Source organism: Mizuhopecten yessoensis, unplaced genomic scaffold (genome assembly GCF_002113885.1).
Source record: "Mizuhopecten yessoensis strain PY_sf001 unplaced genomic scaffold, ASM211388v2 scaffold8949, whole genome shotgun sequence".
Taxonomy (NCBI): domain Eukaryota; kingdom Metazoa; phylum Mollusca; class Bivalvia; order Pectinida; family Pectinidae; genus Mizuhopecten; species Mizuhopecten yessoensis.
The window spans coordinates 618,479-642,874 of NW_018407803.1; the positions used below are offsets into that span (position 1 = coordinate 618,479).

Consider the following 24,396-nt stretch of genomic DNA (forward strand, 5'->3'; position numbering starts at 1 on the left):
GACAAGCGGTCAGATGCATTGGTGCGTAAAATGACTAAATTGTACTGGCCGTTGTCATTGACCTCTAGATAACCTGTCGGTGATTTATAAATATATAACATTCCCTTCAGCAGTTTTGAGTGACACAGTTCAACCGGAAACTAATATTTATTAATAATTGCTATCAATAGACTGGAAAAACCGAAACAACATTTTCTGGCTAAACGAGTGCGTTCGAGATCACTAAAGTAGAACAACAATAAATGTGTGGCCTATATATAGCACCGTACAAACAAATTATCCTTTCATAGGGGTTTTAATTAGCTTCGTTGATTTTAAGAACAGAAGATAGAATGAAACCGAAATTGAAATTATCTTATCATATGCTCGACTGTTTTTATACGTTTTATTTAAATATTTAGTCTAGAGAAATCATGGGACAATGTGACATTATTGCGTTGTTAATCTCTAAATATGCAAAATACATTTATTTTATTTTATTTTAATAAGTTTAATCTGTCGAATTTTCGGTGATATCTTCACTGCATCAAAATACATTAGCACTGATGATGCTATAAATGTGATGGTATTGATACAGGGGTGATATGTTATGGTGACGTGGTGTCCTTTTACAACGCTATTTTTGACAGGCCAGCGGTAATCTGCTATTTCGGAAAATGATTCGAACTCTTCTTAGAATTTTACGTTCCTGTTCATAACGAAAGCTGTCGTCGTTTAGAACTCTACAAGAAGGCGTAAACTTGTATTGGGGACTAATAACACGAAGTCATTTGCAGCACAGTGTAAGTAACAGGTTGCTATTGTCGAGAAAAAACGGTATTATTTTATATTTTATTGCAGGTACAATGGAATATTATCTTTGTTTATTAGCAAATATTAGGAGGTTTGTGTTCGCACATCTTTAAACACATTGAAAGTGTTATAGAATTGCTATAGAATTACAGGTTTGTGCTTGGTATTTAAGATGAATCTTATTTTTTCTTTTGAGTAATGCAAGACATATACACTTGATAATTTGTAGTAACATATTGTATGGAAAGGGCTTAATATATAGAGAATAATACATGCCTTTTTCCATATCACACCCAGTATCAACCCGAGACTGCGGCCAGAGGGCTGATATTGGTCGAGGTTTGATACTGGGTGCGATATGGAATAAGGCATGTTTTATTCTGTTTATTACATACTTACTAAAAACAACTACTGTCTAATTATCTATTTTTCTATTTAAACATTGAAAAACGCAAAATTTCCAAAAGGGGCGTGATACTGGTTTTGCTGGCTGATACGGAGAGGGCTGATACGGGTTTTGAGGTGTGGTACGGCGGGGGCTGATACGGCTTTTTGGGTGTGATATGGCGAGGGCTGATATGGGTTAGAGTAATTATGTCGTATCGCATATACAAAAAAACCGTTTTCATTAGTAAGTATGTAATAAAAGTTATTAAAACTTGTGTATATAAATTACAATAAAATATGTTTAAAACAAAACATATATACTGATTAAAGAAAACATGAAAAATAACAGTTTATATAAGCAAACTCAGTTATTGAATACAAAACTAATGTGTGCAGATTGTTTTATTCTCCTGTGATTAATGTATTTGTTCTTGGTATGCAAATAATATGTGAATATTGATATGTTGTTTGAGGTTAAAACATAACGCGGTAATCGGTAAGTACCACCCGATCCTTCAGGTTCCTGTGTAATTCTATGTGTAAACTAGTCACTAGGTGATTTATCCCCGCGCTATGGGTTTCCTTTTAATAGTGGATTTGATCATTATCATCATACCATCATCATTATCAATCTACTCTCAAACGTCTGTCTTCCCTTACTCCAACAATGGTAAAGGTCACGGCGAGATACTTTTGGCAGTCGGAACAGTACTAGTCCTATCCGTTATAATGTTGTAGGAGTTGTCTACCCTTTGTAAGTAACCGGCCATGGGCGGTTTGTGTAAAAATATTTTTTACGTCAACAATGTTCACGCTACAAATAGAATCGACCTCTATCCCTCACTGACCTCTCTGGCTTGTGTTTGAAATTTGGTCCTTAATCTCTCACCCTCCCTCACAGCCCTAGCCTCCAGGGAAAGAATGTACACGCCCTTGTTTTACATAAACTTAAAACGTTGAAAAACACAAAATCATATGATGTTCCTTTTTTTTTTTTTTTTTCGCTTTAATTGTAATTCTTATTCAATTGTAGTCGTAATATTCACCATCTCGGCTCGTTATGACGTACTTTACAATTAACTAAATGGCGCCCCACTTCATAACCAAAATGTCAAATGTCTGTAAGTTAACTAGATCTACTTACATTGTAGTTTGATGAGGTTGTTATTTTTTCATTAAGAGATAATCACATGAAAACATAAGTCCCATACTCGTTCAAGCTCCATCTAGCTAAAGCTTGTGTCATAAAATATTATGTCATGGAGACTTGTTGTGACCTCCATACATTTACTATATATGTACATTACTACATTATTACAGAAGACATTTTATTATCACATGCTTCATTTCAAGTTTGATATTCATGTGATTGCTTTGTACCTCTCTGTTTAATTTAGAATATTAAGCATGAGGTGACATTTGGTATAACTCACTTATAATTAAGGAGCACGATTAAAAATGTATTCTTTTCTGTCTCATTTTCAGCAACCATATTTAACGAACTAGAACGTTTTTTGTGTCTTGTCAGCTTTTATTCTATAAATAGAATGTTGTCATTACACAGTGTTGTGACATAGACACAGTGTTCCTATTTTTCGCTGCTGCCTGTTCGATATACTGTTAAGTTCTTATTTCCTACATATACAGTGTGACTTTAAAAGTTCATTTATGCTTGTGATCATGACGAATGTCAAATATTTACATTGATGATTTTGGAATACTGCGTTATAAGCTAATAACAAAACTGACATGTAGGATGTATAACGTCAATCTAAAGGTTCTATGCATACACTGATATATTTTTTAATTAAGCTGATGTTTTGTTTCGTAAACTTTCAAAATGTATATAGATTTTGTTCACTGTTTTGCAGTTTAGTCCGTTTCTGTATATTATTACTGTAAGCACTCAATTGTAAAACTACCTGTCAAAATACTCTACCGTGTTAAGTAAACAAATACAAGTTATTTATCATTATCCCTGTTTTTCACACCCAGAATAATCCGGTAACAAAATAATGAAATGTGTTATAAAGGTAAAGTTCACGTAGATTCTATTTCAGGGGGATTCGTATCATTTCTAAGAGTGTTCACTATTATAAGGCTCATACGGAAAAAACAAGGCCGTTCAGCGTTACATTCTCAATATGCAAACATACAGCGGACAAGGTTAAACACATGATATTTAACAAAACTAATTAACTGGGTGCAAAAACAAATGATACAAATAACATGAACTTTAAGAAAACATTCAGACTAAACGTCAGCAAAAAATGTATTTAGCAACAGAGAGGTCAATAAATGGAACTCTCTCTCGGAAGTACCTTCAAGAGTCGACTAAATGTGCATTGGAGTAAAACACCCTAGGAAATTCAGTGCTTCATTCTACTAGAACATTTAATGTTATGTAATGTATATAGTGTGAATAAACACTAGCGCGCAACCAGAAGCGAACTAATTATACAGTTTAGGAAAAAATATTAAGGCATCGAAACAAGCTCATGATGGAAGATACTGCGAATACTGTGAATGAATCAAATGTGATTATGATACGGAAACAAACTGGTAAGGGAGCCGCACCAGTAATGAGTCCTTTTCGAGGTTTCCAATCAATTTAATTTAATGAGGTAGCAGCTTAAAACTGTTTGTACGTGATCGATATTGCTGACTTCACTAACGATCGGAAATTGAAGCGTGCACAACCTGCAGTAGACTGGTCACCAGCCCCTAAGTTTTTATGAAGAATTTCTCGACTGCATTTTACTACTTGCTTATCTTCCCCTAGTTTAGAACTTAGTCTAGAGCTGCAGAAAATATTTTCTCGTTTACGGAAAGTGCCGACGGTTCCCGATTGGAGCTGCAGCTGCTCTAACGCCAAAATCCAAGATGGCGGCGAATTATGCAAATTAACTGAGGGAACTCACAAAATGTTGGTTATTCTATGTCCATATACTACCTTTGTTTCGTAGACTGATGATGCTCATTATTTAAATCTGTGAATGAACTTCATTATAGCATTCATAATGTTGTTTTAAAAGACATTAAATGAATAAATAGTTTTAATACTTCCCATGAATGTTTTTGACAACTTCCGGTCGTAAGTAAACAATTTAACACAAGACATACACACACGCAGGTAGTTTGTAGTCTGGGAGGGGAACAGTTATACAAATAACGGAGATGTCACAGCCGCCAAACCCGCCGTTATCCAAACATAAACACCTTAGTTATTCGTACAATAAGCAGAATGATGTAATACACTGTACCAAATTCTGAAGGCTCCAGATTTGCTCTGTTAACGGCGGCTTGTATATGATTTCTGAAACTTATTTTGTTGTCGACAATTATCCTCGGATCGCTCTCTTCCATTTCTTCAGTTACCTTTTTCTTCTTTCCTAAATACAGCAGTTTTCATTTATCTGGGTGGAATTCAGTAACCATTTGTCCGATCAATTGCCGAGGCCCTCTGGAAATCTCTATTTCATCTGGTGTTAAGATATAATTTGGTGTTATCGGCGAACAGCAGGGCGTTCGAATCTGTAGAATAAACAAGAATGGTCCCAGTACGCTGCCTTGTGGTATTGCGTTTTTGACGTGCTTTCTTTTAGAGGTGTGACTATATTAACTATTTCTGAAGTTTGAGTACTGTGGACCTCTCTTTCACAATAGCCCGAATTTCCTCTGGCCCTGACACCAGACATGGACATCTATCTGTCTAAATGTCTAAGTCGGGTGACAGGCTCAGAGGAAACTCGGGCTACTTCACAAATACAAACTACCGAGTACTGAGAAGATGGTTGTTTGTTAAATTTTCCATAATGTATTTCCTTACAGTTGTTTCTAATACAATTTATCTATGATACATTACTTATAAGACTGACTGAGTGGCAACCTGCATAACGCTTATCCTTCCTGTAAATAGTTGGAATCCGTTCCTCTTTCCAAACTGATGGCACACAACCCGTACATAACGATTGGTTGAAAAGATTTTTCGTTTGTTGAATCTTGAATCATGACAACTTCTTTTAATATTTTTAAATAAATGCTATCTGAACTTTTTTTGATCAAATTAGCTATTTCCTTTTCGCTGATATTTTTTACTGACAACATATTTTTCGATATGCTTAATTGGGTACTGAGGTAGGTCTCCTTGGCTCTGTTGTAAAAACGTTTGCCTTTTCACTGTCGCTTTTAGTCACATAAACCACTTGGTCATTGTCCTTTACATGTAATTCGGATAATCCTGTTCTAGTTTCGGTTTCTAAATTGTCATATTCACATCCTTCGTGATATTTTGTTCCGGATGTTTTTAGCTTTTCTAACCTACTTCTTTTTGTCTTGATTTAACATGGTCCTTAGTTTCCATGAATCTCTCCCAACATCTGTTTTTTCCCCTAGATGATTTTAATGTTCTACATCAAATGGTTGTTTATGTTTCTACTTCCCTACTTTTATTTGTCTGTCGCGGTTCCTCCATAGCCTCGTATTTGAGACATGTATCTCAATCTATATTTAGCTGATTGATTGATTGATTGATAGGGTTTACGTCCGCTTCACTACCGAGTCGTTCGGTTATCCAGCAGACGAAGAACAGAAAGGAAAATTAGTAGAAGGGATAAAGTATGGAGTAAAGAGTAGAAGAGGCGGATAGGTTAGAAAGGAGCCGTCTATCATATATATATTACTGTATAAGTCTAGTTTTTGTAAGACGACTCCTATGCCTAATAATGCCTTAACCTAACACTCATCGTACAGCATCACCAAGTCTGGACCGGAAGTGAGGTACCGTGCCGCCACCAGCCACACCAGCCCCTTATACCTATTCTATGAATTTGATTTGTAAATAAAATTTGGATGTCCTACTAAATGTCTTAATAAAGAGACCCTAGTGCTAACGGTCTAAAAAATGAATAAGTTTTTACTATCCTCTGTGTCGGCGTTTACGCGCCTACTCTTTTTCGAAAACCCCAGAGAGATTTTTTTTTTCGTGCGAGATTGGACAGTTCTCACACGGGCCACCATTTAGTCCCATCCGACGGACTGTTATATTTAGCTCTTGCCTCGTATTTATATAGTTATGGAAACGTCATTATTTCCCCATTAAGTATTGATGACATTAGGCCTACGTCATAAGATAATGGTCATTAATCGATTAGAGATGCCGCAAGGTTTGAACACGTTAGCGATTATGTGTGTGAATGTTTATAAAATTTCGTGATATATGTATTACCTTTAATAGAATATTTGTTATCGTGATCATCAGTTCGATACCCGGTCAAACCCGGCCTTCCTGCGTGATATATAACTTATCTTTTTTATGTTATCAAATTAATAAACTCATTGTATTGATATTGTTCCGCAGAATATTTTCAGATATGATACATGTCATCATAGAAATATATAGAACAGATATTTAATAAGTTTATAATAAATACATGCATCCACACGTGTTCTAATGTTAGTAATTACATAAAGCAATATAAAATATAACGATGACGTGTACGTACACGTGTACGAGTGCTGGCTTGTCATCAGCTGTGTTATGTCTCGAGAGTAACCGTTCACATCTCGTCCTACACCCCAGGTTAGTAAAAACCGATAATACTGAATGATACCCGTACAATGTCTGTTTGATAAAGAGAGGATTTATCATGATAAAATCAAGACACGTTTGTATATTTAAGCCGTACTGTACAGTGTATGGGTACAGTGTATACCATATGTGTGCCAGTGTGGTGGATACCACAATCATCAGGTTCAGCTGTCTTACTCACAGGGACATGATAATTTGTTACAGCAATAGTTAGACCTAAACTGAGGTGCTCAGAGTAATGTTAGACACCTCAGTTTAGGTCTAATATATAACTGTGACAAATTATCAAATCCCAGCTGTGGCACCGGTTTTGTTATCATTTAGTAATACTGACATGCATAACGATAACCACCTGAGTCGAATGCATCCGAGCTAGCCTGAATCTGTTTTGTATAGATGTGGCAGATCATTTTAACAGTTTCAGACTAGCTCTGATGCATTTGTTGCCCCTGCAATGATTACAGTATCGCTCGCTCAGTGTCTGCACCCTAAACTTGACCCTTGAGGCGACTTATGTGGGGGGCCTGCGGGGACAGCTTTGTTTTTCTCCGTTTTATGTTGTGATATGGAAATTTCCAGGTTCCTGTCTTGTTAAAGGGGCGGATCGCCCTGAAAATTCGACACATTTCTTTGTCTGCACTGTCGTTATTACCCATATATATATATTTTACAAATATAAAAAGTTTCTTAGAACCTCCCTAGAGCTTTTACCTCTTTAGAGGTTCATCAGGGGAACTCTATATATATCAGATATATATATACATGTTCCGAAAAAAGCTTATATATCAGATATATATATATATATATAATAACAATGTGGACAAATTTAGGTTGTCAAATTTTCGGACCGGTCCGCTCCTTTATCAAGACACAGTGAAACAGTATGCTCTCAGCTTAATTGCTGCCTTCGGCTGTCTTTAGCCGAGGGGACTATTGGTTTTATATAATAGCTATATTTTCAATTATAGTATATCAGTTTTATCTTCTTGTAATATGCTGCCTGGGGCCACTTTCATTTAATAGGTATATAACAGGTAAATTAGTAATTATTAAAGGTAGAATAAAGTAGTAGTATCTAATTAATTCCATATTATATTACATTTTTGTACTGCTATATCACTGCAGTTCACCGGGGGTTATAAAGCTTATATGCATATAACATGTAAAATGTACATATGTTCCGAAAAATGATAAGGGTAAGTCAAAGATTATATTAATGAAAATCTTTTTGATTGCGATATAAAGTTTGATACATGAGATAAGATATCGCTATTTTGTATACCATTACAACTATTACACTGACTGATCCCGACTGATTCCGCCCTTAACCTCTTAGTCATAACATGGACATACTTTAGATACCCACCTTATGATATATACAATTGCTGAGCATGGAAATTTGGATAAACATATGTCACTAGGGTTTACCCTGGGGGTTGGCCCTGTCTCCGGGATCTAAGTTGTTGTACTGGTTATAATGAGAATAAATAACCATGATTGCATAAAAGCCAGGTGTACAGTACACTTGTTACAAAGATGGCGGAACGCAGACATCCAAAGTGCATCTCGCTGTTAAATCTATGGTTGCTGTTAGATGAAACATGAGCTTGATCTTGTTTTAGTTGTCTTCCCTTCTTGAAAAAACCTCAATAAGATACCATAAAAATGTAGATGCTTTAATAAGAAATTTCCTATTGAAGATAGTAGGTGGCACAATAAACTACATTACTGATTTAGATGTAGATGCAAGAACTGAAGAGGTAAGAGAGAAATATGTTTATTTATATCATTGGAGAAATCCCTCTCAAATGATATTCTTAAATAGAATTTTAACTTTTTAAAGTTCAACCTACTATATGAGCACTTATCACCGTGCCTTACAGGAGTGTCTTTACCGACTGAAGTTTTTTTGCGACGTCATGAGGTACAATGCTAGCTGTTTATTGCTATATGTAAAAATGTTTTGACCACCTAGTTGAATGTAATTTTTAAATCAAAGGAGTTGAATAAAATACATAAACAATTTGACGTAATTTGGTGACGTAAAAAAAGAGGATTGTTGATTACAAAGAGTTAAAATTATTGTCGACGAAACTGTTGCATCATTATTATAAGAAATTCTAAAAACAAGTTTACACTGTCATGTTGCGTCATTATAAGAAATTCTCGATTGTTCGGTCAGTGGTCCAAGGGGGGTAATTCTAATATGGGTAGCTACATGGTCGGGCGGAACGATTGCCGACTCCGTGGGCTGTAAACCAGAAATGTAAATATGAATACCTTTCAACTACATAAAGCATGAATTCACTTTGTCAAGAGCAGTAGTCCCAAGTCTCAAGAGATACACTTAAAATCGTACCATAAGTCAGATATTTTCGGCGGGAGTTTACAATAACCTCCAATGGGATATGGATAACCAGTTAACCATGTCACCACATAATATTTCCATGTTAAGAAGAAAAATAGCTCTTGGGTGTCACAATAAGATCATGTTACACAGTTGAAATGTATTATCTAAACATATATTGCAACAACCATTGTCAATAGTAGACTTCCCACGCCGACAAACCAATTTAGGTAGAACAAATAATCATGTAGTTTACGTCAGTAGGCAAAACATATAGTTCCTGTAACTTAATCACGTTCACGATCAGTAAGATCTATAGCATAAAGCTTAATTTTTATTCAGTTAGAATTTCAACTGAATACGGTTGCCACAGCGATGGAAACACATGTCTTGTCGCCAAAGCTGAACCACTCCTATCATGTATGTGATTTTGTTTTTTATGTATTTCTTAATAATGGTTTCTATTCAAACTGTTGAATCACTTGAGTAAACATCAGAAAGTAGAGTGACGTAATTTTTTGTCATATTACTAAGACATCTTGACATAAATTACGCATAGTATAAGGCCGAATGATCCACACTGGGATGGTAACTGCGTTTGATGAGCAGGTGGGTGTCAGTAAGGAAACAGTTGAGTACAAGTTAATTAATCACGTGTACAAGTTAATAGACCACGTGTTAACGATGCTTATTCTATCCTTACACACATTTATTTTATTTAGATACACCTGTAATACAAATATCAAATGATACTTCTGTTTTGCTTGTGTGACAGTATATTTATCAATGCGAATCCTACGAAAACATTCTTACTGAATTATTTATGTTATTGATATAAAAAAAACAACAACACCCATTTATTGCTCTGGTGCCAAAGTGTTAATATCGGAGAAAGCCGGAGTACACGGGACCCCCACGTGGTCGGGCAGTTCACCCGATACCTTTTCACGTCCGATCGAGGACTATCTAACGGACGTAGTGTAATGTTTTCAATATTTTCTCATCCTCGTCTTACAAGCCCGGAAAAGGAGAGTTCAAGTTTAAGCAAGGAAATCACATGAAGTACTACAGGGGATGAATATCTTGGACATATACTACTACTCAAAAGGGATAAATATTTACCCTTGTTGTAAGAAAGTCCAAGACGCAGTGTTTTTTAGTATTGGCACGGATCGGAATACACATACATAACTGATCATACATAATACACATACATACCTAATAATTTTATTTTAAATTAACCAGTAATTTTGAAATTCACCAGTTAAGAGGTTAACGCACCTCCAATTCTGTTTCAACAGTAGTTGTGACAAATTCGAACTTCCTATTTTTGGCCCCGATGCGTCCTGAAAGGTGGAAAGAGACTATATCTATTACCAATCACCTGTGTGTGTGTGTGTTAAGTTCATCTTCAATACTGTTTTTATTTTTGTATAATTCTTTTCTTTCTTTCTTCTTTTTTTTTGGGGGGGNTGGAGGCGACCTATCACAGTGCCTTAACCAAACAACGTCTTCCTGGGAGGTGGAATGGTTATTTGTTTGTTGATAATATTTGACCACATTGTTATCTTTGGATCTTAGTACGAGAGAGCATTTAGTACATAGAACACAAATAAGTGACGTAAAAGGGGATTGTTAAGTATGTGGAAGTTGTATTGGGTGCAAAGAGTCAAAAGTGTTGTCGACGGAAATAATAAGCTATTGAGACTTTGATCATGAAACATTGCGTCATTCGGTGACAATCCTAGTATTGGTTCAAGGGAGATAATTCTAACTTATATGGACGGGCGGAACTAAAGGTTATTATTTCTATGTAATTAAGTCTCATAGTATGTCTGATATTTGGTAGTTATATCTATTATGTAATCTTCAAAAAATGGAAGAAATAAAGAGAATAATAATTGATAGATGGATCGACGGACGGGGCAATTGAGGATGAAACGAAGATGGATGATTTGATTAATTGATGGGTGAATGATTTTACAGATTGGTTGACGTACAGTGTATGAATGGGCTTACTAACCTGGTGGTCGAGTGGCGCAGTGGATAGCGCATTTCTCTTTCACCAAGATGGCCAGGGTCTGATTCCCATATCGGACATGGAAAGATATGGGGTTCAACTGCCCGACCACATGGGTTTTCGCCGGGTACTCCCGTTTCCTCCCACATTAGACCCTCTGCGCACTTACATCCAGGATAACAAGAGTGATTTATACAAGTTGCAAAGAAAATTTCATTATTGTTGTAAAATAAATAATGTCTATATTTAAATTATTCGATAACATGCTAGATATAAGTTGTTTTTTTTATTCTTATTTAATCGAATAACAATAAAAAGTCTTTACTGACTCAGTAGGCTGTACAACGGAAATTGAAATATAAATACTTTTTGTCGAATTGATTTATTTTTATTTTGACAAGATCAGTAGACAAAATCGTATTGTAAGTCAGATGTCGGTAGGCAAGTCTGTAATATCCACTAATAATAATAATAATAATAATAATAATGAACTTTATTTAACGAGGATGACATGTTCAGCCAAAGGCTAATCTACCACATGGTCCTCAAATTGCGATTGCGATAACTATACCCTCACACATATTACCAAGATGAGTTACATGTACATAATGTATAACAGAAATGTCTTGACGCTTGTATTGTACTCTGAAATCCTGCTTTGAAAATACGCTGCAAATTAAGTTTTAGTGAGCATGTGTAAAAAATGACGAACTGTATCGCTTTGACCTCTGGTATAGGCTCAGAACGGGGACGATTTCATTTTTTTCAACTATGAAGACAAGATTATTTGACATTTTTAATCAGGAGGGATACATTACAATTACAGGTATGATTTACAGTGAAATCAAAAATATTTTTTTATTACAGTCCTATATAAGAAAATCAATTAAATAGGTTATTCGAAAGAACTTGCTCGACTTCGACTCAGCTCACAAATTCAACATTAATAGTGGGCGTTATGATGGCATTGATACAACTAATCAGCTTATGTACAACGTGTTATCTTAATGATATATAAGATGGATTTAGTTTGCACAAGATACACTGATTTAAGACAGATGTATTTGAAATAATCAAAGTGTATTTAAGCTTATTCAATTACTTAATACACAGATTATTAAGGAATTGTGTCATTTTGGAAAATACGATCGCCGATTAGATATGAGATTTTGGTTCGCTTCAAACTAGACCATCACAATAATCATCATCTCTAAATGTTGACCTGCTGAACCGACAGTATTCCAATACAGTACTAGTAAATAAACTAGAACGCTTTCATCTGATTCTTGTAGGAGTAAGCCTAATTATAACTCCGCCCTAAACTCCGCCTATTATGCCGCCATTTTGTCCCGCCTACTGCCGTGTAGTGGATGAGCTCTGTGCTGGATGAGAAATAGGTAGTCTTTACCGCCTTGTAAGGCAAACATTTGCCGGAACAGGCCCGAGCAGGTGTTTCCCTATTTCTATTTTTGACTTCGCCTAGCCCTTTTATTGTAAACAACCCATTCGAGAGACGCCAGCAGTGCTACGTTTAATTCGAAGGTAAAATCTTTATGTGAATTGCTAACATTACATACCCAATTGTTATTATTTCTGTGACATTTCTATTTTCTCGTCTGATTGTGAATGTAGTGTTAGGCTACAGCGTACCGTATGTTTCTGTTTCATATGCTAATTATGTTTGAAGATATATGTATACACGTACACACACGTACACATGTAGCTACTGATGATATATGTATACACGTACACATGTAGCTACTGATGATATATGTATACACGTACACATGTAGCTACTGATGATATGTGTAATAATCTTCTATTATATACACTTTTTTATGATGTGTGTAAATTAATTTTAATTCTGTTCACTATCTATAAAAGGGGATAACGAGGGAAGTACAGGTCGTTAGTGTACAGACAAACCGAACCAAACTCTTTGTGTGGTGGTGGTGTGTGTGTGTAAAACTGGAGAGTAAATGGTCATCATAATCAATATCAATATTTTCAATGAAGATTTATTAATTAAATCAAAGGTTATACTCCGTCACCTGATTCATCCTTTTACTATTTGTTACTCATCGTCACCAAAAGTAATAGAAAATCTTGTACAATTTCTTATGGTCTAAACAATTAATAATTATTGATAATACATTAATAAACATGTATAATAATTTAGCTCCGTTTAAATTTTGTAAAACGGATAAGTTCGTCACAGGAGATCCACTTCACCGATATAACAAGATACCTCATTCATTATTGATTTATATAGTGACATCCTGGACATAAACATGCTCAGCCCGGATTGGTTAGATAATATATTAATAGGAAACAAAATATATATCCGGATACAAATTTTAGTCATCTGTTAGTGTTTATGTTAATATATATCAACCGTAGTGTGTTGAAATAGTGAATGTTTCCTCGTCCTGTCACACACAGTGATATCAGATTTGAAAATAACTAACAATACTAACAAATAAGCTTCTGACGATACATGTCTACTCATTTCCGTATTTTATTGTCTTTTTGCTATTACTTATTAATTTCAAGGCCGTAAATTAAACAACCCATCACAAGAAATATAGTGTACATAACTAGGCGATGTACCCGGTACTCTCGGGTGAAAGCGCATGTACATATATTGACCTAGTTCCGTACCATGTTTGTGTAAACAATCTATATATACACTTGAACTTGAACTTGGACACTAATTTATTCATCTACGCAGTTAGATTGGCACGTGTTGTCTTGTTTACATGGTTCAGCTCACTGGTGAGCTTATGTCATGGCGCCGCGTCTGTTGTCCGCATTAGAAAGTGACAGTAAAATTGTAAGCTGGTTTAAACTGGATAGTGAAATATGTGATGGGAACCTATTATTTGGTATAGTATATACCCCACGAGGGTTCTACTTGTGATGTTGGTGACCCATTTTCTGAATTAGAAAATGAGTACATACGATTAGTGTCCTAATGTAAAAACGTCTGTCTATTGGGAGATTTTAATGCCAGAACGGCGATTTCAGATGACTTTATCGATTTTGTCGAAATAGACGAAAGAGATCAATTAACTGTGGACATTTTAAATTTTAAATTTAGGTGTGTTTGGAAATTTTGATATCAATAAACATAGAACGAGTAAGGATTTGCACAAGAACAATTTTGGAAATCAACTGCTAGATCTTCGTAAGTTTAATTATCTTTTTAGGTCACCTGAGCTTTAGCTCAAGTGACCTATTGCTATCCGTTTTCGTCCGTCGTCGTCCGTCGTCCGTCGTCCATCGTCCGTCGTCCGTCGTCCATTAACATTTTACATTTCAAACTTAAAGTCAAGTTCTGCTGGGCCGATTGAACTGAAAGTTGGTAGGAATGATCGCCTCATGGTCCTGACAAAGTGTTGTTATTTTTCGGGTCGATCAGAAATCCAATATGGCCACCACGGCCGCCATTTTGAAAACCTATTTCAAACTTAAAGTCAAGTTCTGCTGGACCGATTGAACTTAAAGTTTGTAGGAATGATCGACTCATGGTCCTGACAAAGTGTTGTTATTTTTCAGGTCAATCATAAATCCAATATGGCCGCCACGGCCACCATTTTGAAAACATATTTCAAACTTAAAGTCAAGTTCTGCTAGGCCGATTGAACTGAAACTTTGTAGGAATGATTGACTCATGGTCCTGACAAAGTGTTGTTATTTTTCAGGTCGATCAGAAATCCAATATGGCCACCACAGCTGCCATTTTGGTAAACTATTTCAAACTTAAAGTAAAGATCTACTTGGCCGATTGAACTGAAACTTTGTAGGAATGATCGAATCATGGTCCTGACAAAGTGTTGTTATTTTTCGGGTCAATCAGAAATACAATTTGGCTGCCATGGCCGCTATTTTGCTACTAAGTTCTAATAGGCCGATCTCACTTAAAATTGGTCTAGGAATGATCAGCTCATGGTCCTGACAAAGTTAAGTTAACATTATACTATTTTTTACTCAAATTGGTACATATTTCAACAACAAAAATAAATACTATAGACTCAGGTGACCGTTAAGGCCCATGGGCCTCTTGTTATTTGTAGTGGCAGAGTCGGTGGAGATCGACATATGGATAAATTAACATGTAAGAATTCAAGTATTGTAGATTATATAAAAAGTTTTTCAGAGCTTTTGGAAAGCATTGCTGGCTTTAATGTTTTAGATTTTAGTTCACCGTCGTTAGACGCACATTGTCCGTGTTGATGCATGCACTAATGAGTCAGTGTATTCAAAATGAATTAAGCTATGGGACGTTACAAAAATACAGGCTTTTATTGAAAATCTCGATGTCGATAGAATAAATAATATTGTAGATATGATTGACCAAGGCAATAACGTTAATGGCCTGGATGCTGGTATACTGATGTTTGAATGTTGTGAGGTACTTTTCACTGCTGCTAAATGTACAAAACTACAAAACAAAGGGCAATACCGACGTCATAAAAAAATATTATTTTCAAAGGAAATACACAGAGTCAGATAAGCATATAAATGTGCAATGGATAATATTATTAAAAAATGAAATAACTGAGAAGTAATAAAGTCCTAGAGATTATTGGAAAGTTTTGAAATCCTCTGGAGACAGAAAGAAGAAAAATAATATATCAACTGATTTGCTTGTTGAATATTTTAAAGATTTGAATGCTGACGTTGGTGATACCCCTTATAACCATATTGATGTAAATTTGGTAACTGCTAATGATGTTTTAAATAGGGAGATAACAAGGGAGGAGGTTGAACGTGCTATAAATATACTGAAAAATAACAAGGCCTGTTCCGAGGATCACATAGCGAACGAACACATAAAACACTCTGCTTCTAAAATGATAGATGTATATGTTAAATTGATCAATGTGTTTTTTTAGCACTGGAAAACTTCCAGAGAGCTGGCTAAGTGGCTCTATTGTTTTAATTTTTAAGAATAAAGGGTCGTCTAAAGACCCAAACATGTATAGACCCATCACTATTGTTAGCTGCTGTGGTAATTATGTTACTAGTATTTTGAACGAAAGACTCCAGAAGTACTCGGATGAGTACAATTTGACATGTGAAAACCAAGCTGGATTACGAAAGAATTACTTAACTATTGATTATATTTTTGTATTGTTCTCAGTAATTAATCTTACTAATAAGACGAAAGACAAACCTTACTGCATTTTCATTGATTTCGAAAAAGCATTCGAGAAATGGACTGTGGAACGAAATGTTATTTAATCATATTAATGGCAAAATGTGTTCTATTATATACAACATGTATCAAGGCATTAAGTCTAAGATAACTTTTAATGGTCAAAGTTCTACTTTTCTCCCATGTGATAACGGTTATAGAGACAAGGGGAAATGTATCTCCCTTTCTATTCAGTTTATACTTGAACGACCCTGAAGATTTTATGACACGTGATAATATTAAGGGTTTACAGTGCCTAAGTAGTAAATTATAAAAAGAATTTCATATCTACGTCAAACTTTTTATTTTATTGTATGCAGACGATACGATTCTTTTTTCTGACTGCCCTCAAGATCTACAACTGCAACTTCACGTTTTCAGTGAATAAACATAGGGAAAACGAAATGTTTTACAAAGGATGGTCTGTATTATAGAACTGTATTTATATTTGACAGTGAAGAGATCGAGTTTTTCAAGAGTTTTACATACTTAGGCACTGTGTTCTCACGTACAGGTTCCTTTTATGAAGCAAAAAATATAATGTTAAAAAAGCTAACATTAAAACGATATTTTAGAGAAGGGTAGACTTTATAATCGTTCTATTCAGTGTATATATGATTTATTTGATAAGACTGTAAAACCCATATTACTGTATGGATGTGAGATTTGGGGATATACAAACCCACAAGTAATTAAACGTCTACACATTAAATTTTGTAAATTACTGTTAGGGCTCAAGGGAAGTACACCTCCTTATATGGTTTATGGGGGACTAGGTACTTGTCCATTATCTATTTCAGTTAAATTCAGAATGATAACGTATTGGTCACTAATGTAATTCCAAAGAATGTCAATTAAATGTTATTATGTATAATTTGCTGTGTCATAACCAAATTTATGGTTATAATGCAGTCCTATATGTAAGTAATATCAAACAAATATTGAATGATTGTGGTTAAACTTAAATTTGAAGTGCACATTTCGTAGAAGAATTAAACACGTCCAGGTTAAAATTAAATGTTAAACAAATTTGCTATGACCAATTTGTTCAAAATTGGGAGAATTATGTTTTTAATTCATCAAAAGCAATATAGGCTATCGATTTTTTTTTAAAAAAAAGTGCAAGTTTGAAGATTATTTAGATCTTTTAAGTGATAACGAAAGAAATGTTTATTCAAGGTCACAGGTCAAATTCAAAGACTTTCATGTAGCTTTTTCTGATAAATCAAGATGCCTAGAGTCATGATATATTTTTAGCTCACCTGGCCCGAAGGGCCAAGTGAGCTTATGCCATGGTGCAGCGTCCGTCGTCTGTCCGTTCGTCGTCCGTCGTCCTGCGTCCGGCGTCCGGCGTCCGGCGTCAATATTTTACTTTAAACAACTTCTTCTTAATAACCAAAAGGCTTAGGGTGATGATATTTGGCCAGAAGCAAACTAGGATGAAGGGCTACTATGTTTGTTCAAATAAATGACCTTCACCTATTTTCGAGGTCACATGGGTCAAATATGTTAAAAACTTGAAACAACTTCTTCTGAATAACCAAAATGCCCAGAGCGATGATTATTGGCTAGTAACATGCTGGGATGAAGGGCTACCAAGTTTGTTCAAATAAATGACCTTTACTTATATTCAAGGTTACAGGGGTCAAATATGTTGAAAACCTTTAAACAATTTCTTCTCAATAACCAGAAGGCCAAGGATGATGCTATATGGCCAGTAGCATGCTGTGATGAAAGGCTACCAAGTTTGTTCAAATCAATGACCTTCGTCCATTTTCAAGGTCACAGGGGTCAATTGTCTTAAACAATTTTTTTACAACTTCTTCCGAATAACTAAGAGGCCTAGGCTAATGAAATTTGGCCAGTAACATGCTAGAATGAAGGGCTACCAAGTTTGTTCAAATGTATGGCCTTTACTTATATTCAAGGTCACAGGGGTCAAATATGTTGAAAACCTTTAAACAACTTCTTCTCAATAACCAAAAGGCCTAGGATGATTCTATTTGGCCAGTAGCATGCTGTGATGAAAGACTACCAAGTTTGTTCAAATCAATGACCTTCGTCTATTTTCAAGGTCACAGGGGTCAATTGTCTTAAAAAAATCTTTATACAACTTCTTCTGAATAACTAAGAGTCCTAGGCTAATAATATTTGGCCAGTAATATGCTAGAATGAAGGGCTACCAAGTTTGTTCAAACGAATGACCTTTACTTATATTCAAGGTCACATGGGTCAAATATGTTTAAAACCTTTAAACAACTTCTTCTCAATAACCAAAAGGCCTATGATGATGCTATTTGGCCAGTAGTATGCTGTGATGAAAGGCTACCAAGTTTGTTCAAATGAATGACCTTTGTCCATTTTCAAGGTCACAGGGGTCAATTGTCTTAAAAATCTTTATACAACTTCTTCTGAACAAAGAGACCAAGGCTAATGATATTTGGCCAGTAACATGCTAGAATGAAGGGCTACCAAGTTTGTTCAAATGAATGACCTTTACCTATATTCAAGGTCACAGGGGTCAAATATGTTAAACAACTTCTTCTCAATTACCAAAAGGCCGATGATGATGCTATTTGGCCAGTAGCATGCTGTGATAAAGGGCTACCAAGTTTGTTCGAATGAATGACCTTGACTTTTATTCAAGGTCACAGGGGTCAAATATGTTAAAAACCTTTAAACAACTTCTTCTGAATAACTAAGAGGCCTAGGATAATGATATTTGGCCAGTAATATGCCAGGATGAAGGGCTACCAAGTTTGTTCAAATGAATGACCTTTACTTATTGTCAAGGTCACAGGGGTTAAATATGTTAAAAACCTTTAAACAACTTCTTCTCAATAACCGAAAGTCTTAGGATGATGATATTTGGCCAGTAGCATGCTGGGATAAAGGGCAACCAGGTTTATTCAAATGAATGACCTTTACATATATTCAAGGTCACAGGGGCCGATGATATTTGGTCATTAACAGGCTGGGATGAAGGGCTACCAATTTTGTCAAAATGAATGACCTTCGCCCATATTCAAGGTCACAGGGGTCAATATATGTTTAAATCTTTAAATGACTTGTTCTGTATAACCAATAGGTCCAGGGTTATGATATTTTGCCAAAAGCATGCTGGGTTGGAAGACTTTAAGTTCTGTTCAACCTAATGTCCTTGTTCGACATTCAAGGTCACAGGCGTCATATGTTTAAATCTTTTAATAGGCTCTTATGAATCAAACACTGATATTCTTCCTGTAGTTGCATTTTAGTCCACTTTTAAGATTACAAGTGTGAGATTAATACCAGGTGAGCGATTCAGGCCCATTGGGCCTCTTGTTTGGGCAGTAGCTTGCTGGCTAAGAGTGCTACATCAAAGTGGGGAACACAATAACCTTGACCGATATTCTGGGTTGACCTTTGGATACCGGTATTTTACATCTACTAATAGGTCAAATTATTTTTTGAGCATCCAAATGCGTAGAATCATGATATATATGAAACAGCTTGCTTGCATGAAACGCTACAAAGTGTTGAGAAAAAACCCCGACCTTAACCTTTACTTAAGGTCACATTGGTTAAACACGGCTTTTACTGAAACAAAAACACGCTTAGTGTCGACTCATGATACATGGCAAGTAGCTTGCTAGCTATGAGTGCTTAGAAAATAAATCACTGTTGCCTATCTTTAACGACATAGGTGTCAAATTTTAAAAGATCTTTGCTACAAAATACTGAGAAAGAAAGGACCTTTACCTATGTTTAGTGTCACGGGCGTCAACTCTGTTAAAACACTCATATGGCTTCTTCTGAAGGACCAACATGCCTGGATTCATGGTATGATGCAAGTAGCTTGCTAGCATGGATGGCTACAAAATGTGGGAATGAAATATCAATAGACATATAATTCAGGCCACAGGCCGGGGGTCATATCCTTTAAAACACTCACATAGCTTTCTGTGAAGAAAAATGAGTTTTGGTCCTCAGAAAGATGTGTATTGTCAAACAAAAGAAACTTTCAATCGAACACAATAGCGAGTGTTGTAACAGGAACACAGTTGCAGGTAAATGGTATTTATTAAACATGTATTAGACTAACGTATTGGGCTTTGTTTGTACATGGACGTCTGGGGAGGTCAAACTTACTTTCTTGTGCAAAATTAGGTGTATACAATGACATTTAAGGAAGATACAGTTTATCTTAGTTTACAGACAGGCTTATACGTGTATTTTAGGAAGCTGTAAGTAAAAAGTGTACACGGGTACCTAGGAATTAGTTAGAGAACTTCGATTGGTTTCCTCTATTGTAGTATATACCATACTTGGGTATGGGTGAGAGTGGGGGTGCCATTTGCACCGAAAGTTGATCTAAACCCTTAAAACATTTAATAATACTCCATTCACACCAGGATAGATTGATAATAATTCCTGTTATTAAATCTCATGTCCCTGTGCTTAAAAGTACACTAGTATATTTTATCATATGTTATCTCTTGTTGTCTCTTGTCGAATGTTTCAGAAGAAAATATGAGACCTGTACAAGGATCAAGACAAAACGGTCATGACGTGACCAGTTCCCGCCGCCATTCCGAGTGTTCGTCCTCCTTTTCCCGCCCAACATATAAGCGGTCAATATCGGATGGATCAATATCTTACTGCGGCCTTCATACATACAGCCAAACAGACATACGTCTACACACCCATGGACATTTAAAGGATTGTAAGAAACTGGAGTCGACCAGACGCTTGTTTTCAGTATTTGTATCACTGTTCAGAAACGAATCCAAACCTGGAAACGGAGTGACGAAACCCCCAAGTAATTCGAATGTCCAAGATTACAATTCCAAAACTCTTGATGCGGCTGAACATTGTTTGCTATACAAACTTAAAGCATCCAAGTTATGGTGTAAGAGACCGTTTTGTTCGACCAATATTAACAGTATCGCTACCTATTTAATTATATTTAGTATCATCGGATGTGTTGTGTACGACATCAGACTTTGTTATATCATTCTGTATTTGTGGATAATAATTGGATTTTTTAAAGATGTTAAAAATATCAATGTTTGCCCCGAAAAAGATAAAATACATTTATATGAAAAATATATAACTATAAATGCTTTCAGTAATGTTGGTGATAAGTCTTATTTGCACTGGAGCTTTAAAGACAACTTGTCTTGGTTGTGGCAAATGCAGCCTCGTAGAGTTTCCCTGGAGGTTTTCCCGTCGAATCTTAACCTTTATTTCCAAAATTCCGAAAATGGGAATGCATCTGAATCGATGAACATTGAATGGTTACGGTTGAAGTCATTTGCAGCTCAACGCAGCATTAATGTTCGACCAATCAGATTGGCGAGAGCTGGATTTTATTACACCGGTACTTCGGATGAGGTACGGTGTTATTCGTGTGGTAAACGGCGATCTAACTGGGTGGCCGGAGAAGATCCAAACGAAATTCACAAGCAGATATCACCCGGATGTAGACACGTGAACGGCACAGACGATACAAACATTGCTATACCTCGTGACAGCAACGTTACGCATTCTTCTGAAAGTCCCATGGCTGCTTCTCATTCGCAAGCAAGAAATGATGAGGAGCGGCATTTTAAAAATGGTTTTCGTAATATGTCCGATGGGAATCTTCAGAATGAAAACTGTAGGGGAAATCATCAACATCCTAATACACAAAGTAGGAATGAATATACATACCAAGAGAACCCTTCTCTCGAACAACACACAAGCGAGAGGAACGCTGTTCCGAAACCCGTCTCTCAACCACGTCAGCAATATCCCCACGTGACCAATCACATGGCTATACCTACTCAGTCTAATATCCCTACCGCGTATTCGTCGGCAGCACATGATAGTCTGGACTTCAGGACACAACAAACGAACCATCATGCAAACATTCAAAATGGACATTCGTTTGAGGAGGTGCGTGTAAGCAACGGATACAATACAGGTATTGTACCACAAACAAACGTAAACAGTTCTCCTGTTTTGAACCAACCCGATCGGCGTTCAGCTGCACACAGGAACAATACTGGATCAACTTCTGCATCCGGTTCCGTCAGTGATTCAGTGGTTAAGAAGCTTGCGCCACTCGGAGTTAACTTTGATAAGCCAAAGTACCCGGCATATGCGGTACTTACGGTAAGGATGAGTTCGTTTAAAGGTTGGTCGGGCTCACAGACACCAAACTTGATGTCTGAGGCTGGGTTCGTGTACGCCGGGTACGCAGACTACACGCGGTGCTTCTTCTGCGGAGGGGGACTGAGAAACTGGGAGGATGGGGACGATCCATGGGTTGAGCATGCGCGGTGGTTTCCTGGGTGCGCATATTTACGACAGAACAAGGGAGCTGCGTTCATACGTCTTGTTCACGAAAGAATGGATGCTCAAGAACAGGTATATCAGTATTGTCAAAATATCACTTATCTGTCAGTTTAAATTAATTCTGGAGAGGTGTAAGTAATGGCAATATAAAATGAGCCATTTGAAAAACAGATAATAACCTCAAAACACGCATTCATGTTAGGGAACAAAAGGGGTCTGCTTCACGCGCATTTTGCTTGCGGAAGACGGCTCCCCGCATTACCTTGATTGTGATAAATGTTAGTGTTTGTAATATCTGGAATGTTAAACGCCAAGAGTACTTTACTTCAGATTATGTAGGCGCTAGGAAGACTCTATACAAATTGTTACATTGTATAATAAACAATAAACAATTGAAGCTTGCCAGTGCCTTCTCCTATGTATAAATACAGCAATGGTAGTGTGTGAAGATAGCAAATTAGTATAAATGATAGGCATTGAAAGGACGATAAAGACCATAATAACAGTGTAAATTGGATAACTGTTGAATTAAAGCACAGCATTCCAAAACGTTCAACATAACCTTCATCTCATTCGTTTAGAGACAGATTTCGGTATCCTTCATTGGGGAACCATTTCAGCCAGCAAGCAAACTATGTATAGTAAAATATCGATACCGTTTGTTTTTCTCACAGGTTAACGACAAAACCAGTGGCAAATCACGAGGAAAAGTGTGCGAAAGACCGACTGAGGAACTCCCGTCTGACACGGAGGTAGACAACTTACCAGCGTTCCAGAGTGTTGTAGAGCAAGGTTACTCCCCAGACCTAGCCAGACAAGTCGTGAGACAGTTGTGGACCAAAGGTAGTCCTCAATGGTAGTCCAATATGTTTCTTTATTGTGTTGTGGCTCCTCAACAGCTAAGGTCCATAAAGACGGCGTCCAAACATATCGTGGTTAGGATAGAAGACTCCTATTCTCCTGTAATGTTTCTATCCGTTCACTTCATACATCATCAGTTCTACTCATTTTTCTATCTTTTCTTCGTCTGCTGGATAACCGAATAACTCGGTTGTGAAGCGGACGTAAAACCACTCAAACAAACAAACCAATACAATATCGTGGTTGGTTTGTTATGGGTTTAATGTCTTTGCAATATCCAAGTTCATAACCAGACGGTGTCCATGGATTTTGTTTGTTTGTTTGGGTTTCACGTCCTCGCAATAATCAAAGTAATATATGAAGACGAGTGAATAAGAAGACACCGCGGGAATCTTCTTTGTCCTCTGAGCGGAAGACACGAAAGAAAAAACCCGAATCAGCACCCCCACTTCAGTCGCTTCTTACGATAACACGTAGTGGAATACCGCTGACGTATTCTCGACCCGAACCTGCTGGAGAGGTTGCATTAATTTACAAAGTCTACTTTAAAGTGTTGTATCCATAAATTGTCGTTACTTTTAATTGAATTGAATTGTAAACACGACACTCCATCCGAGTAACGAGAAAATATAGAGGTATAAAGCATTACAATGGGGCTCTATATCAAATTTGGTCTCTTCTGAGTCCCAAGGAAAGGTATACATTAAAAAACCCTATTCTGCAGGTAATCCATATCAATTAAAGCTGACGACCATGCAGTAGGATACAACAGGTTCTATTTTGGTATAATACCCCCGAACGTGCATGAGACTATAGCTGGAGTATACGATAAAACAATTGTATATCGCGAGATAGGTTTCACGTAAATTCACAACGAT

The 24,396-nt window shown here is 36.4% G+C and overlaps 1 protein-coding gene across 7 annotated transcripts in view; it reads left to right on the forward strand.

The window, feature by feature from the left end:
- The first annotated feature begins 693 nt into the window (after window positions 1-693).
- The window catches only part of LOC110456920 (E3 ubiquitin-protein ligase XIAP-like), a 30,537-nt gene continuing 6,834 nt past the window's right edge, over window positions 694-24,396 (forward strand). For 2 of the 7 annotated variants that reach the window (XM_021507980.1, XM_021507981.1), the window contains exons 1-4: window positions 13,910-14,021; window positions 14,237-14,323; window positions 20,841-22,729; window positions 23,332-23,500. In XM_021507980.1, coding sequence (XP_021363655.1) covers window positions 13,925-14,021; window positions 14,237-14,323; window positions 20,841-22,729; window positions 23,332-23,500 — 2,242 coding nt within the window. In that variant the 5' untranslated portion in view covers window positions 13,910-13,924. Of the gene's footprint in view, window positions 783-12,510; window positions 12,679-13,909; window positions 14,022-14,236; window positions 14,324-15,212; window positions 15,254-20,840; window positions 22,730-23,331; window positions 23,501-24,396 lie in introns of those variants that run through there. The other 5 variants (XM_021507984.1, XM_021507983.1, XM_021507985.1 and 2 more) reach the window with 5 other exon arrangements.